The sequence below is a fragment of the Oncorhynchus mykiss genome, chromosome 18, assembly GCF_013265735.2.
Source record: "Oncorhynchus mykiss isolate Arlee chromosome 18, USDA_OmykA_1.1, whole genome shotgun sequence".
Taxonomy (NCBI): Eukaryota; Metazoa; Chordata; class Actinopteri; order Salmoniformes; family Salmonidae; genus Oncorhynchus; species Oncorhynchus mykiss.
In genome coordinates, this window is record NC_048582.1 from 27,424,491 (window position 1) to 27,441,915 (window position 17,425).

A 17,425-nucleotide genomic window follows, 5' to 3' on the forward strand; every position below is an offset into this window, starting at 1 on the left:
CTACTATGGGGGATATTGGATTTGACAAGGCTAGTGATTTGCTGTTTGTTTCTTGTCTTGTTGGCTCAGGAAAAGTAAATGTGGCAGTTATTCTAAGTTCGCGTTGGACTTTGTCTGTAAAAATGATGCACGCCGTTGCATGTTCTGTTAATATGAATTACCATAATCTAAATGTGATTTCTGTCATATTGAGCACCGTAGGCAGTTGCCCTAATAATGTTACACACCCAATGCATATGGTTCTGGTAAATTTCCCAAATGTCCGTTAAATTAAAATGCTGCCAGTCAAATGTCCGGCCCCACATTTTCCTAATGGAAACCCTGACACACACACACACACACAGTGATGCCTCAGGTGCATCTTCCACCCAAACCCTATACAGATTTGGGGTGTGACAAATTGACAATTTTACTTGACGTTTAAACAACCATTCTTTTATCGGTTTTCGGTTAAAAAACAATAACAAAAAAATCATAAGATTCCACGTCAGTTTACAATGCAGAATAATGGTCCTGTTACTCATGTATGACCGCTAGGGCTGGGCAATGAAATTATATCTACCACAACCCTTTACAGACAGAACACAGCTACAGTAACATGTTGATAGCGGACAATACATTTTAAAAAAGACCAAATTCTGCTCCGGCATAAAATGTTCAGCATTTTTTTCCCCCCCTAGCAGCAACAAACGTTGCTGATTGATTGATGTGCTGCTGTGTTGTTTTGTTTATGGTATGGTAGCCAGATGTTTAATTTCTACTAAATGTCTTGGTAGGTCACTTCTTTAGGATCAAATCATCTTGAGCTGCAGATCAACAGTTCTGGTTGCCTTGTGATGGACGTTAGTCCTGCTTCAGAAGCCTTCATTTACACATGACTAAAATACCTGTTAATATCTCCAGAGAAGGTTTAGCGTTTAAAAATCCGTAGTGTAGCCTACACAGACAGACAGACAGACATGCCGTAGCCGAGGCGGTTTCAAGGGGCCACATTCCATTATGTCTGAAAAGGATAATCGATAAAGGCTACCGGTAGCCTACTGTAATTTCATATTATGAGACCATCTGTATCCCGGCGAATTCAGTGCCATGAATAGGCTAGGATATTCGAAATGCAACAGACCGAAGACTGAACACACACTTGCATCATTTGCAAAGACAGAGCAGGCAGCCCAGCACGAGGTAGAGAGAGGGAGAGGTGGTGCAGGCAGAAACCTGCTCATATGTTTTGGTCATCTGCATCTCGTAATGTCTTTCCTTGCAAATTCACCAAAGTAGCCTAAAGTTTGCCTCTTCCTCTCTGGCTTTATTTGAATTACACAACTTTCCCAGGCCTTTATAGCCTATTGGCGATAACACACAAAATAGTACGTTTTGTGATAACTGCACTGAGATTTTAATTGAAAAAACATTTTGTTTTTCAGTTAGGGATTTTTCTTAACGTTAAGGATCCCAAATTCCTTTTAACGTTTAAACATTCACAGATGCAGTTTACCTAAGACTTGCTGTTGCTTTGTGTGTCGTCCCCAGGACTCTCAGCAGTGGCTCGGCAGGCTGATCCCTGACAAACAGTGTCTAAACGAACAACTCAAACAGGTTCAACAGAACAGCCTGCACAGTAAGTACTGCTTCATTACCTCAACTCCGCACATCTTTAGGGAATAGGGTGCTATTTGGGACTCAGACTGTGTACTATATGCTTTGCTATTATAGATGGCTTGTGAATTCTCTGCTAAGTCCATGCAATATTTCCCCCATGTACTTGCCATAAATGAGTAGTTAGCTTTAGCTTGATTGCTAGTTAGTCCTAGCTATGCTATCATACTGTACATGGGTAGGCCACATTGGACTGACTTATAACTTGTACTACAGTGTTTCCCCTGCTGTAATACAGGTGTAGAAGTTCCCCCCACCTAGCGCCTTATAAAATAATCTGTCCTATTAGTTTTAATTGACAATCTGTTGCCTGGGGGCCTTTGTACCCCACCTGCAAATAAAACTAAGGGAAAGACTGACTGCCACACTATACTTAAGCTAGAAGTTCGGAGGAAGTGTGGTATATGACCAATATACCACAGCTAAGTCCGTAAGCACAACGCAGCGTGGAGTGCCTGGATACAGCCATTCGCCGTGGTATATAGGCCACATACCACAAACCCCTTAGGTGCCTTATTGCTATTATAAACTGGTTACCAACGTAATTAGAACGGTCTGTTATACCACGGCTTCCAGCCAGTCAGCATTCAGGGCTCGAACCACTCGTTTTATAATAACTGGCGCTTGCTCTCTGGGTCATATTCACTTAGCTCCAATAGGAAATGCTTGTTTTAGTTTTCTGCTGCAAAAAAATATTGCTACGCTGGGCACTAATAAAAACAACCTCGTCCTTGTCCAGGAGACTCCCTGTCGTCGCTGCAGAAGGCGGTGGAGATCAAGGAGTCTAGTCGGCAGCAGCTGAGAGAACAGCTAGACACCGTGGAGAGAGAGACCCGCTCCAAGCTGCTGGAGATAGACGCCTTCAACACCCAGCTCACGGTACTACTACTCCCTAACGGACTCATCTTACTAGGTTCAAGACGAGGGCCCGTTTCTTTAAGGCTAAGTTCATCGTTAGAACCTCCGTAGGAGCATCGTTCAATCTCTGAGCTGTTTCTCAAAACCGCTGTTAGTAAAGTTTCACTTGAAAACGCTCGTTATTTACCGACTGCCCCAGACCACTCGTAGAACAGCACAGTGCGTCATTTTGACCCTTCTGCGTCACTTTATACACACAATATCTCCAGTACACATGGAATCAAGATGTTGATCTGTCTCTGTGGCCGCAGCTAACTTCAGAGGGAAGTTGACGTTTTTGCAATTGTTACAAACAAGTGAAGGGAAAAAAATGCTTTGAATGAACACCGAGATGACTGCATTAAAAGAAGATAGCCTGTAGTTCATTCATAAGCTGTTGAAATCAATTTAATGTTCAATCAACGAGTTCTGTTTTGCAATGCTACTGTCTAATTTGTGTCTCAATATATTTCATACCGTGTAACAACATGTGCGCATTGATGTACCAAATCTGTGATTAATGCATTATTATTGGGTTGGCATTAGAATAAACCGCCTCAATATTTGCAGCCATATAGGTGGTGATATCAGTACCAACGACACACTTATGAACATTCTCTACGTGGTGTTTTGGGAAATGCATGTGACATCTTAGGCCGTTATAGGAACAATGCCTCGTTAAAACACTTGGAAGCTTAAGTTCCATCGCTATCGGGAACCCCGGCCCTGGGCTCTCCAACCCTGTTCCTGGAGAACTATCCTCCTGTAGGTTTTCACTCTAACCCCAGTTGTGACTAGCCTGATTCAGCTTATCAACCAGCTAATTATTAGAATCTGGTGCTCTAGATTAGGGTTGGAGTTAAAACCTACGGGACGGTAGCTCTCCAGGAACAGGGTTGGAGTGCCCTGTCCCTATCTCCTGTTCCCAGTGGATAGACATATCCCACAGAGCACAGACAAGTGACCAACAACGGATTTACAGTTCTTCTCATAGGGGTGAATCCTAACTACCACAAGTCGAATTTTCACCATGCATTGATTTCAATAAGAGACTAAATGAAAATCTGACTTAATAAAAGGAAGTTAGGATTTGCCCCATATGCTCAGTTTAACAGTTGACAGTATACCATTTAAAACACTGACTTCCAGTACTTTCTTTCTGCCTAACGATGCCTTTGCATCTCTTCGTGTTGTCTTTGTGTGTTGGGGCGCCAAGACGATCAGAGGGCTTGATGATTTGTGTGTCTGATGATCCCCCCTTTTCATTTCAATGTGATCTCAATACTTTAGTCCTTTCTTTTCAACCAAAACCTTTTTAATTGCTCCACATACCACATCAGGGGCCCAGAATTTCAGATATACACTACAGTGCATTCCGCTTATAGTGAATGAGGTCCTAGAAATGTTAAAGTGATCCAATTGCCATGTGTGAAGGTGATCACTACATGCGGAGTGCACTGTATTGGAGTAGGGGGAAATTGCCTGAAGACACTGATCTTGTGTCAGTTTTGGATTGGGGGAAGGGGAGTTGATCCTAGGTATGTTATCTAGGGGAAAACGTGAGGGTTTACACTGTTGTTCTCTCACTGTTTCTGACTGTTGCTCACTCTGTCGCCCCGCCCGCCATCCACCATGCCACCCCCGTCTGGTCTGTTTGGCTGACCTTTTTTCCCATGCCCTCTGACCTCTGCCCTCATCTCTCCGTCCAGTCTCTGGCTGCATTCTATCAGGGCCACACTGCCCGGATAGAGGGCCTCCGTCTGGAGCTGCTGCTGGAGGAGCAGAGGGGGCGACAGGTTGTCCATTCACCAGCACTGCTGCCCCCCGCAGGACACTCTATGGTAGTGCATCCCTCTGGAGAATAATAACCAATCAGAATAACTCCGTGTGCTGCTGCTGCTGTTACTAATTGGATTTGAAACCCAATGCTAAAGAAGGAAGAAAGTTAGACCCATGTCACACTACAGGGCCAACCGGAACTGTACTAGACTGGCTCAATTTTACATTGTCCTGTCAAAGCACGGTTCCAGCAACTATGATGGATGCGTAACCAGGCCTAGTGCAGTACGGTTCTGCACGGGTCGGCTCCACTGGGCTCAGTAGTGTGATGGGTATATTAGACTCACCCCGTGCCTGTGGTAGGCTGTGCTGCTTCTGGACAGTGTGGCCCTCTTCCCCACAACATCCCAGGGGCTCAACCTGGGGAATCAATATACAGTGCCGAAAGTATTCGGCCCCCTTGAACTTTGCGACCTTTTGCCACATTTCAGGCTTCAAACATAAAGATATAAAACTGTATTTTTTTGTGAAGAATCAACAACAAGTGGGACACAATCACGACATTTATTGGATATTTCAAACTTTTTTAACAAATCAAAAACTGAAAAATTGGGCGTGCAAAATTATTCAGCCCCTTTACTTTCAGTGCAGCAAACTCTCTCCAGAAGTTCAGTGAGGATCACTGAATGATCCAATGTTGACCTAAATGACTAATGATGATAAATACAATCCACCTGTGTGTAATCAAGTCTCCGTATAAATGCACCTGCACTGTGATAGTCTCAGAGGTCCGTTAAAAGCGCAGAGAGCATCATGAAGAACAAGGAACACACCAGGCAGGTCCGAGATACTGTTGTGAAGAAGTTTAAAGCCGGATTTGGATACAAAAAGATTTCCCAAGCTTTAAACATCCCAAGGAGCACTGTGCAAGCGATAATATTGAAATGGAAGGAGTATCAGACCACTGCAAATCTACCAAGACCTGGCCGTCCCTCTAAACTTTCAACTCATACAAGGAGAAGACTGATCAGAGATGCAGCCAAGAGGCCCATGATCACTCTGGATGAACTGCAGAGATCTACAGCTGAGGTGGGAGACTCTGTCCATAGGACTACAATCAGTCGTATATTGCACAAATCTGGCCTTTATGGAAGAGTGGCAAGAAGACAGCCATTTCTTAAAGATATCCATAAAGTGTTGTTTAAAGTTTGCCACAAGCCATCTGGGAGACACACCAAACATGTGGAAGAAGGTGCTCTGGTCAGATGAAACCAAAATTGAACTTTTTGGCAACAATGCAAAACGTTATGTTTGGCGTAAAAGCAACACAGCTGAACACACCATCATCACTGTCAAACATGGTGGTGGCAGCATCATGGTTTGGGCCTGCTTTTCTTCAGCAGGGACAGGGAAGATGGTTAAAATTGATGGGAAGATGGATGGAGCCAAATACAGGACCATTCTGGAAGAACCTGATGGAGTCTGCAAAAGACCTGAGACTGGGACGGAGATTTGTCTTCCAACAAGACAATGATCCAAAACATAAAGCAAAATCTACAATGGAATGGTTCAAAAATAAACATATCCAGGTGTTAGAATGGCCAAGTCAAAGTCCAGACCTGAATCCAATCGAGAATCTGTGGAAAGAACTGAAAACTGCTGTTCAGAAATGCTCTCCATCCAACCTCACTGAGCTCGAGCTGTTTTGCAAGGAGGAATGGGAAAAAATTTCAGTCTCTCGATGTGCAAAACTGATAAAGACATACCCCAAGCGACTTACAGCTGTAATCGCAGCAAAAGGTGGTGCTACAAAGTATTAATTTAAGGGGGCTGAATAATTTTGCACACCCAATTTTTCAGTTTTTGATTTGTTAAAAAAGTTTGAAATATCCAACAAATGTCGTTCCACTTCATGATTGTGTCCCACTTGTTGTTGATTCTTCACAAAAAAATACAGTTTTATATCTTTATGTTTGAAGCCTGAAATGTGGCAAAAGGTCGCAAAGTTCAAGGGGGCCGAATACTTTCGCAAGGCACTGTATGGTTAAACTGTATGTGGGTTGCTATGGTTTGACGTCGGACACAGCCACATGGGGCTGTTGGGGCACCTAACTCAAGGCGCCAGGTCAGGGTTAGGGGTTGAGTCTGATCTGGATGTGTACCTGGGTCGTGTTCATTAAGCACAACGCAATGGGAAACACAAATGTGCTTTTCTTATTGGGCAGATAGTCCCTCCGTTTTTCAGTCTGTTTCTTTCTGTTTGGTGCCTAATGAACACGACCTTGTTGTTGACCTCGGTGGCACTGCTGCTGTTCTATCTGACCCTTGACCTTGAGGTCCCTATGTGTCTCTTTTCAGTCCGAGGGGGGCTCGGTTAACCAGACGCTGCTGGACTGTCTGTCGACCGCCCTGGCCTGTTTGCAGCGTATAGACGTCTACCTGCAGGTGTCCCTACTGCCTCCCCCTCTTCCACCACGCCCTTCTCCCCGCGCTCCACCACCCCAACCCCTTTATCACTCCTCCGCTTCCTTTGAAGGGCTGGTCAAAGCAAGCCATGCTGCCCTTCCTCTTGAGCGTCTTTAGCTTGAGCCTCGGTAGCCCTGCAGGGAGTTAATAAAAGCAGCCGCTTCCCTCCTTCATCTGTCCTCTGGGAGGTGCCGGTGTATATCTCTCATTGCCTCCTAAACCCTCTAGACTAGGGCTCAATAAAATACTAGCATACTATTTAGTATGCATTGCCAAGACCAAAGTCAACTGGGTCACACTCGGTAGTATGCAAGTGTATACTGGGAAACCGCTCCGGTCAATGTTGTTAGCCACCATGTGCATGAACCTGGCTGTTTGGCTATTTCATTTTATTAAATCGAATCAATTACAATTTTATATTTTTCAGCTCCTTGAGCTTTGAGTTGTCAGGCTTTGTAGTTTTGGTTACGGTGAGAGGACAACATTTTACCTCTGGTATCCCCAAAAACTTTAAGACTGACTTTTGTTACGTTGGAAAACATCTGTAGAATGCACAAAAACACTTCCCAAAAGACTCCTGTCTTATTGGAAAGAAATGAAGTGCCTTTGATTAATTACATGGCAGGAGGACAAGATTAAAAACAGCACACTCGACCGACGCTTTGCGGCTGTACAGTCCTTCTACTGAGTGAGTGGCCACTAGCGTTAGGGATGTATTTATTAAATAGTGAATTGAGGTGTAGGGTCTACTATTTTGGGAGATCAAATCCATATAGACCTAGGCTAATTGAAGACTTGGTACAGTAAAGAAATATAGAACAAGGTAATGAACAGAGAAATGTCATTTATCAATAGATTGAGGCAATATGAAAATTATCCTCAAGTTGTTAGTGTGAGACTATTTAAAGAAATCTTCACCGGTTCTCAGTCAGCCGTGCGTCTCACCATTTTAACAGAGGACGAAACAAATCTAGCTTTCTTGAACGTACCTCACTCTCTCCAGCCCCATGTGTTGATGACACGCCAACTTAACATATGAGGGTGAAGCCCTTGGTTGCATGGTGTTTCACAATGCATGGGTCATCACAATCTTAACCTATGAGTCTGGTTAACTGAGGGCTGTGGTGTGTGTGCAGTGTGCTCTCTTAACACCGGACTACATTACCCAGCAGTCACTTTGTCCAAATGGGCCATAGTAGCAGTCAGGACCAAAAGTTCTCAAGCTCGTTTGGCCTTAATGTGTGATCTGAATATATGTCGAATATCTATTCCTCGTATCAGATATGGACATTAGATTATTCCTCTGCTCAATGAAGATAGAATTTAAATAGGATTTTCATCTAATCTAAGATGAATTGATATTGATAGTTATTCCTTCAGGAAAATCAAGTCCTCAGAACTTAATTCCCTGCTCAGACTGTATATTAAGACTTTCTTAACCCTTTAGAGAGGATGGGTTTGAATTACGTCTAGCTATGATCCTTGTGAATTTCCCATTCAACTCTTTTGACCGAACTCCATATCAGTCTGTGTGCTTTTGAGAATCATAGTTTGGCTCAGATTTCTCCCAGAACTATGAATGATCTCTGTGATTGGTTGGTACCACTTGGCTTTAACCAGTAGTGTTTCCATTTGGTGCTCAAACCGGAGCAGAGCGAAGTTACCACTAGACGGTGATCTTAGGTCAGTTTTAACCCTACTAGGTTAAGATTTGGATTGGGGGAGATTAAGCTGATCCTAGATCTGTACCTAAGGGAAACTTCAACCCGGAGCGCTGAAACACTACGGTCTTCCAGTTCCAGTGGTGTCTGTGTTTCCATAGTACCCAGGGCTCGTTTAACCCTCCCTCAGTGGTTCATGTGCAGCGCTCGCCAGACTACAAAAGCTGTCCAATGAATGCACTGTGGCGGTGGCCATGTTTTGTGCAAGTGTGTCCACCCCAAAAATCCAACCAAACCTACATTTCAGTAGTAGCCCATAATTAATTGGAGAAACACAGAGATGAGATTGAATGGAGGGAAGCAGTAGACTAAACACAGACTTTCCATCAGGTAACTGAGCCCGGCTGGAATCATAATGGCGCTTACAGGGCACAAAATGGCCGACGCCTCATTGTGACGTGAGTGTTGTGTTGAGTCCCGGCGATCCCTCCCACACTTCCCCTCACCGGTCCTCCTCTATCCCACGCTGCCTTGCAGGAGCTCCGAGAGATCCACAGCAAGCAGCAGAGGCAGAAGCAGAAGGATCACCTGGAGGGAGAAATCAACATCCACGCCATCGCCCAGGAGAGGGCCAAGTCCGCCGAGCTCACAGACGGAAGGTGTGTGTGATTGTGTGTGGACACCATATGTGTGAGCGAGCTGCTCCTATGTCCTCTCAATCTGCATGGGTTACGCGGATGCAGCCCCATCACTGTGATCCAGTCTGTTTACAGAGTTTACCTCTGGCACACCCATTTCCTCTCTCCAGGTTGTCTGCCACTGACGAGGGCTTGGCGTGGCAAGATGAGGGCACGGTGGAGGCCCCCACCCCGCCCCCCCAGCCCTGGATGAAGCGCGTGAGTGAGGAGGGGCACACTAAGAAGGACATGCAGGACAAACTCAACCAGCTCTTCATGCAGCAGCCTGAACCAGGGAAACTCATGAATCAGAGCCAATGGCCCACGGGCGGTACGTCTCAAAAATAAAATGTATTACAAAGAAGCCTTGAAAGAGCATGCATACAGTAGAACATTTACACAAAACGCAGATTTCTGGACTGACCAGCAATATCGAACTGGGACAATTAAATCATACCACAAATATGTGTACCGGCACCGTAAGGTATCTGAATAAATGATTAGAACATGCATGTAGATTCAATTAACACACTTTAAGATTTTGTGTCAAGTTTGATGCAGTTTTTAAGTAGTCACGAGTATTTCAGTTTCCGAATGACATCCATTCCAAACATCTTCAAATCTCAGAGGTCCTACTGTAGACGTTCTAAGAACGTTTGGATGTACCTGGTTCCGTGTGTGAGAGAAAGATGTGACCATGTCCTGTGTTCCTCTCCCCCTTCCTCGTCTCCTCCCTGCAGACAAGATCCCGGTGACTGGGTTCAACCAGGACAAGGTCAAGGTGGTCTTCTACCGGGCGCTGTACCCCTTTGATGCCCGCAGTCACGATGAGATCACCATCACCCCTGGAGACATTGTCATGGTGAGAGGCAAGCTGTCAATCACTCCTGCCAAGCACCATTTGCGTGTGTGTGTGTTATGGATGTTTTATGTGAAGTGATTAGTCTATATGAAGGAAGGTGTGTGTGTGTGTGTGTGTGCGCGTGCGTGCGAGTATTAACTTTTGCCTCCTGACTCTCTCCCAACTTTGCTCACTCTACCTGAAGGTGAAAGGGGAGTGGGTAAGTGCAGGTCCACTGTCCAATCAGCTGCTCACCTGTGATCCCAACACCTGCTCTCATTTGTCCATCTCATCTGCTGTCATCTCTTCATAAGCACTTAAAGATTTGAACTGTTGGTTGCATGTTTGTGGTTGTATATCCATTATATGGTCAGTATACTCGGAGGATACACACTTGTTCTCAAAGGGCATCTGATCATACATCTATACAAGCGTGCCACTACGTTGTATACTGGATAAAGCATCTTGTAAGCTGCAGAGAGTGAGACGTTTATACAGACACATTTGATCCTATTTCACCGAGTACTCCTTCAACAAAGCAGTCCCAAAGCCATCCACTGTCATTTTTATCCTCTCAGCTTATCTTCATGACCATCCGCATGCTTGGAAAGGAAGAGGTGATATTCGACTTGTCTTGTGAATCGCAAACATCCATTCCAAAAGTGGTCCAACCACTCTGTCGTATGTTTTAAATAAGGAGTAACCACACATGGCTGGGCAACCACAGTCCACAGGATTTATTGTAACCGCTCTTCATTTATTTTTCCCACGATTTATCAATCTAATCCTGTATTGGCTCGACAGTATCTTGGTCCAGACTACTCGCCTCAGAGTTTGGGTCCATTTCAACTCACTCAATTCAGGAATTTCCTCATTGCTTTTCAGCAAAGCTTTTCAGTACATGTTCCTAATTTGAAATAGAATTGATCCTAACCCTGCTGTCAGCTATGAGCCTGTAGCTGGTTAAAGGAAAAGGTCCAACGGATAGTGTGATCCCTGAGGACTGGGGTTGTGGGTTGTTCTTGGCATAGAAATATAGTTACTAGAAGATAAACTCTATTGCCCACCCGGTCCACTCATCACAGCATGACTTGAATGAGAATATTTCTATAGTCTTCGATGGCTCTGTAGTGCTATGATTGTGAACTGATCTTTGAACTTCAACCCCCAGGTGGATGAGTCCCAGACAGGTGAGCCAGGCTGGCTGGGCGGCGAGCTGAAGGGGAAGACAGGCTGGTTCCCTGCCAACTACGCTGAGAAGATCCCAGAATCCGAGGTTCCCATGAGCCTGCGGGCCAGTGCCGCCACCACGGGCGCCGCGCCCAAACTGGCCTCACGGCTCACACCCACCGCCGCCTCAAACACACCCACGCCACCCAGCCAGCCAATGGCAACCCCTCCCCCGGCGACCGCTCCCCCTGCCCCCGGCCCCTGCCCTGGCCCTGGTCCCGCCTCTTCCTCCTCCTCGGCATCAAGTAACTGGGCAGATTTCAGCACCACGTGAGTGACAGCTCCAACCCTTCCTCTCACACAGCACTCAATACAATATAATGCAATATAATACAATCCAAGTGTTTTTCAGTCATAGTCTTACATACGCCAAGTTATTAATTGAAGAGAAATCAGAGTTTGAGTTGGTAAACTGTGTGTTCCTCTCTGCTCAGATGGCCGTCCACCAGCTCTGTGGAGAAGACTGAGACTGGGGAGGGCTGGGACGCTTGGCCCACCCAGCCGTCTCTCTCTGTGCCCAGTGCCGGGCCCGGGGGCCAGCTGCGCCAGCGCTCTGCCTTCACCCCCGCCACTCTCACTGGCTCCTCTCCATCTCCCGTCCTGGGACAGGTACAGTCGTTTTTAGAATATATATTTATTTATTTTATTTATTTCTATTTAAACAGGGAGTCACAGTCTCTTTTACAAATGAGCCCTGCAACATACAAAAATGCACATTAAATATAAAGTACACATATCAGTCTTATAATAGTAATAATAATACATTTGATTGTAACACTCAGTTTAGACCACACCGAGGAGCACAGGAACATGTCATCTAGGTCCTAGCAGGAGGATGATATTGACTCTACCTGAAGCAGTGCGGTGGCACTGTCAGATGAATGAAGAGCAGGACTTATAAACAGCACATAGAGATTCTATAATACATTTCTTCTCTTCCTATTTCTCCCACTCTTCCTCTCCCACTCCCCATTTCTTTCTCTCCTTTCTTTCCCTCTCAGGGGGAGAAGGTGGAGGGTTTGCAGGCTCAGGCTCTGTACCCGTGGCGGGCCAAGAAGGACAACCACCTCAACTTCAACAAGAGCGACGTGATCACAGTGCTGGAGCAGCAGGACATGTGGTGGTTCGGCGAGGTGCAGGGCCAGCGGGGCTGGTTCCCCAAGTCCTACGTCAAGCTCATCTCTGGCCCCGTACGCAAGTCCATGAGGTGAGGAGAATGAGGATGAAACTGTCCCTCCCCCATAGTCACATTTATCAATAATATATGTTTATATAACTGTTATTGGAGTATTATTATTAACCCAAACAATTATTTCTAGTCATGTGTTTTAATTGGACCCTTATCAACTAGGAAAGATGCTTTTGCGAGGGTGACCTGTTGAGCAGGATAACTGCAGCAGGGCTGCTCAACAATCTTCCTCGACATCTAGCGTCCTGTAGGTTTTCAGTCCACCTCTAAACTAGCATACCAGATTCTGCTAGTTAAGGTCTTGTTGTGCAACTAGTAAGTAGAATCAGGTATGTTAAATTAGGGTTGGACTACAAGACGGTAGATCTCCAGGAAGAGGGTTGGGCAGCCATGGACTACAGACTTCAGCCAACTTCCAAGTAAATCCCAACTTGATTATGTCTAGGAGGGAGCAACATGGCTGCCATGGAATGATGTGACATCATTATGCTTTTTTTTATTGAAACTTCAATGGCCAAGTTCTCTGTTGTGCATGGCTTTAGTCCCTCTCCATCTAGAGTGTATTGTTATATTAGCCACCGGCTTGGCTCTCTGAGTGAATGTTTGCCCTCTCTCTGGTGCAGCATTGAGTCTGGCTCGTCCGACAGCCCGCCCACCATGAAGAGACCCACCCCGTCCCCTACCAAGACCATGGACCCAGGAGAAGGTGGGTGATGGACCTAGACACACACAGAGGCCAGTATAGAGTTGGAATCCCTTGCGGTGAAACTGCCACGTCCATTTGCAATATTACAAAAACAAATAAATTACTTCAAACAATGAGCACTGTTGTTTTTTTCTCTGACATCATTGCACATGCGATAGAACAGCAGAGTATGTACTACGATTGTTGTTTTTAACATGACGCTGGATGCTCATGTCCTTTTTGATAAGCAAAACAAAAACAATAACAAATGCGCCTGGGGCAACCAGTGGCACCGTTTCACCTATCGCGGATCTCGGCTTTAAAATACTCTTTCTCTCAGACTATGTTCCACACCATACATACAAAACGGAACACTTACACCAGAGTTTATCATGGAACACAGCATGTTCCAGTTACTCTACCCATTTAGATTAAATCCTGTGTAAAAAAAAGTGTATGAACAGACCCTGTAGCTCAGACATGTTGTGTTTCCCAGAATACATAGCCATGTACACCTACGAGAGCAACGAGCAGGGCGACCTGACCTTCCAGCAGGGCGACGTCATCGTGGTCACCAAGAAGGAGGGCGACTGGTGGACGGGCGTGGTCTCGGGCAAGACGGGGGTATTCCCTTCCAACTACGTCAAACCCAAGGACTCTGAGGTAACTTCTAGGAAACACTCAAGTCGTTGTGTGGCGATTCATAAACTCTGCGATGCAGTCCTGTTTGATCAGCTCTCCCAGTAAAAAAAAAGCTCTCTCTTTTAAAAATAAATACAAATATTAGAGTTTTCCTTTTTAGGTTTCAGACATAAACAACAGTAGGACAATAAATTATTTTGCCGCATGTTAATACATACACATAGAAAAATATACGCGTTCCATTGCTCTCCTAACATTAGCGAATATTCACGTTGAATATAAAACAAATAGAGTATGCTAGTTGGCCAACATTAGCTAACGTTTCACGAACTGCATGCCTTGTATAACACACCTCTGTGCTTCCAGTAAAACCAGAGCTCTCGGTCTTCCCTCTAGGGACTGGGACCCGCAGGGAAGACGGGAAGCCTGGGGAAGAAGCCCGAGATAGCCCAGGTCATCGCCCCATACACGGCCACGGGGGCCGAGCAGCTCACCCTGGCGCCCGGCCAGCTCATCCTCATCAGGAAGAAGAACCCGGGGGGCTGGTGGGAAGGGGAGCTGCAGGTTGGAGGACCATCTCTCAACACTACTCACCACAAACAAACCCCACACAACACTTACTTGAAATGTCATAGCAGATGTTTTAAATGCTAAGTTGTGTTCATATGTAGACATAGATGTGACAAAAAATTGCTTAATATATAATATAATAGTAATATACAAGGTGATATGGTAATTTATACATAGACAGTGATGTAGAAATTACAATACAGTAATGTAGATTCATTGTCATCCATTCATTTGCTTTAAACACTAGTGAAAGGGACTATGTTTCTTATTGTTAAAATGATCTTGCTGTGCCCCTGTGGCCTCTCCATACTCACAAGTCCTCTCATTGGTCCAGGCCCGGGGAAAGAAGCGGCAGATTGGCTGGTTCCCGGCCAACTACGTGAAGCTCCTGAGCCCCAGCACCAGTAAGACCACGCCCACAGAACCCACACCCCCCAAGCTGCCAATGCCCAGTGCAGGTAGGGGCCAGGAGCAGGGACCTGACGGGGGCCCGCCGGGGCCTTGGGGCCCCTCCTTGACTCAACATATGACTGGTACTAACACTGTGTTTGTACAGACATTCTCTGTACTTTCATGTTATATTAGCATCCTTGATAATACCATTATTTCCTGTCATAATATTCTTTCATGTTATAGGAACATTCTTTACAATAACATTCTTTATAATAACATTATTTTCTGTTGAAATAATAACATCCTTGTAATTACATTATTTTCTGTTATAGTAACTTTCTTTACAATAACATAGTCATTATTAGTAACAAAGGACTGTGTTGTGAAGAAGGCCTGTTAGTATCTTTTTTTAAGGTCCTGTCCAGGAGTAAGTCCTAGTACACCCCTAGTCTCCTGTGTAGATCTGAGGGGATTGGATAGGTATAATTCATTTGGTAGTAACGCGACCTTGCCCTCTGATAAGCTATATGTAGACTTTTCTCCATAGTAGCCTATATAATACCCGTCCAATCCTCTCAGATCCTAAACAAGAGTTTTGGGCTTTGTTCGACATTGTCGACTGGTTTGATCTACAAATCGCCGTGTTTGCATCATTGATATTGAATATTTATTAGATCAATCAGTCGGTAACAATTTACCCACAATGCATCACATATTTGATCAAACACTGCCTTTAGTCACTTTTTTTTTTGTGGACTGGGCCTAAGTCTATTTATTGTATGGCCGTCTGACTGACCCTTCACTTGTATGTGTGTGTTTCTCCAGCAGTGTGTCAGGTGATTGGCATGTACGACTACATGGCGCAGAATGATGATGAGCTGCCCTTTGGGAAGGGCCAGATCATCAACGTGCTGAGCAGGGAGGACCCTGATTGGTGGAAAGGCGAGCTGAACGGTTCCGTGGGCCTCTTCCCCTCCAACTATGTCAAACTGACCACCGACACAGACCCCAGCCAACAATGTGAGTGCACACACTACTACTAAAGTCTTCCTCTCACAGTCACACCCAGCAGTTTGAGTACATACTGCACCCTTCTCTCTCTCTCGCTCACACACACTCACACACAGTCACATACTCACACACCAACATGGGTCATAACGAGTACTGTGATTACATTCCTTCCTCTCTCTTCCACACACACACACACTGATGTGGACTCCTGCTTTGTATAGACATGACCTTCTTGTATCCTCTCACTCTTTTCGATACCCAATTCATTTCAACAAAAACCCTCGGAAACCTCTGGAATCTAATCAAATGAGACAGTGTTTAACAAGGGTACAAACTGTAGGCAACTGATCATACTGATACCTATGGGCCCCCTCTTTGAAGACCTTTCAGATCATGTATCATCCTCGGTTGAATAGAGGTGTGTGTGTGTGTTTGTACAGTCCCTCCTCACTAACATCTCCCTCAATGTCCTGTAGTCGCCCCCTCTCCTCCACATCCCTCATGCATACCATGGTTAGACTTCACCTCATCTGTTATGCTGCACGCTGTGTGTCGTCTCGTGAACTCGTCCGCCACCGACGTCCATTTAGTTCTGCACGCTCGTGTATTTGCATATTTTTCTTTCTTTTGTTGTTGTCTTGTTGGTTTGTTTCCTTTTTTGGTTTGCGTTTTTTGCTTATGTGCTGTGTTCTCCTCCTCTTTCTAGGACTCATATGTTGCCCATTCCCACTCAGCCTTGAAAGTCCTCAAAGAGACCCACTATCCCCTAAACACTGCCCCCGCGGGATGATGGGAGATGCAGCCACCCCGATCATGTGACTGCCACATGATTACCACCTGGCCTTGTGGGCTAGAAGAGTCAAGCTGCAGAGAGCAGGCCGTTACCTCCTTATATTCGAACTGTTAGACGCACTCGCCAAAATTGCCAAGCAGCTTCCTTATCCTACACCGCTTTTTTTCTTATTTTTTTTTTACAATTTACTTAAACAAATTAAACATTTATTATTAATTAAAACATTTCAATGTTTTTTTTTAGGAAATTGAAAAAAATAACTACTTGAAGTGATCATATGAATGGGAGACTGGATAGTGGGTCCTTTTGTGGCTTTCTGTGAACTTAGATTTTTTTGTAGATTTAGTCATTCTGCTTTTTTTCCATCACAGCACTACGGATTTGTTCGGACAGTTTTTTTTATTTTATTTTTTACTAATGAGTCAAATGGCTTCCATTTGACGTTAAGCTTCTCCCTCCCCTCCCTTACTAACCCCTCCCCCATCCGACCCACAGCTCCACAGAAAGACCCACTATTCATGACACACCGCATCAGACGGGCTGCCAAAACAACCAGGGCCTGGCCCGAAAGACTACCCCAAGCCCCTTCCCCGTACCCCTTCAGTTTGCAGATCTGAAGGAAACGGGATAGGTGTAACCATATTGCTTACATCTTACAGATCTGAACAAACCGGAGGGTTAGGGGATTGGGTGGATGGTTGGTTGTCCGACTGGGCCTGGGATTGGTTCATCATGAGCAACCTGTCTAATGGACTAGTCTAGGGGTTCAAAGGTCACGTTATAGGATGGAGGGAGAGATTATTACATTTACTATAGTGTACATCCAGACCACCCCTGCCCCAAAGCCAGCTCATACAGTGGACAGAGAAGCTGTCTGTCAAACCTATGGGTGGGACTGAACCTCTCCATTTATCCACTCACATCTAGCTGTGTTT

At 45.2% G+C, this 17,425-nt stretch overlaps 1 protein-coding gene across 5 annotated transcripts in view; it reads left to right on the forward strand.

Annotated features, from left to right (window-relative positions):
- LOC110495939 (intersectin-1) overlaps nt 1–17,425 on the forward strand; it is a 61,710-nt gene that overhangs the window by 28,973 nt on the left and 15,312 nt on the right. The window contains exons 15-29 of one of the 5 annotated variants that reach the window (XM_021571473.2): nt 1,531–1,618; nt 2,396–2,535; nt 4,263–4,394; nt 8,997–9,118; nt 9,268–9,467; nt 9,877–9,998; nt 10,183–10,197; nt 11,149–11,477; nt 11,642–11,816; nt 12,209–12,414; nt 13,020–13,102; nt 13,578–13,744; nt 14,120–14,287; nt 14,628–14,826; nt 15,512–15,706. In XM_021571473.2, coding sequence (XP_021427148.2) covers nt 1,531–1,618; nt 2,396–2,535; nt 4,263–4,394; nt 8,997–9,118; nt 9,268–9,467; nt 9,877–9,998; nt 10,183–10,197; nt 11,149–11,477; nt 11,642–11,816; nt 12,209–12,414; nt 13,020–13,102; nt 13,578–13,744; nt 14,120–14,287; nt 14,628–14,826; nt 15,512–15,706 — 2,341 coding nt within the window. The remainder of the gene's footprint in view (nt 1–1,530; nt 1,619–2,395; nt 2,536–4,262; nt 4,395–8,996; nt 9,119–9,267; nt 9,468–9,876; nt 9,999–10,182; nt 10,198–11,148; nt 11,478–11,641; nt 11,817–12,208; nt 12,415–13,019; nt 13,103–13,577; nt 13,745–14,119; nt 14,288–14,627; nt 14,827–15,511; nt 15,707–17,425) is intronic. The other 4 variants (XM_036952448.1, XM_021571474.2, XM_021571475.2 and 1 more) reach the window with 4 other exon arrangements.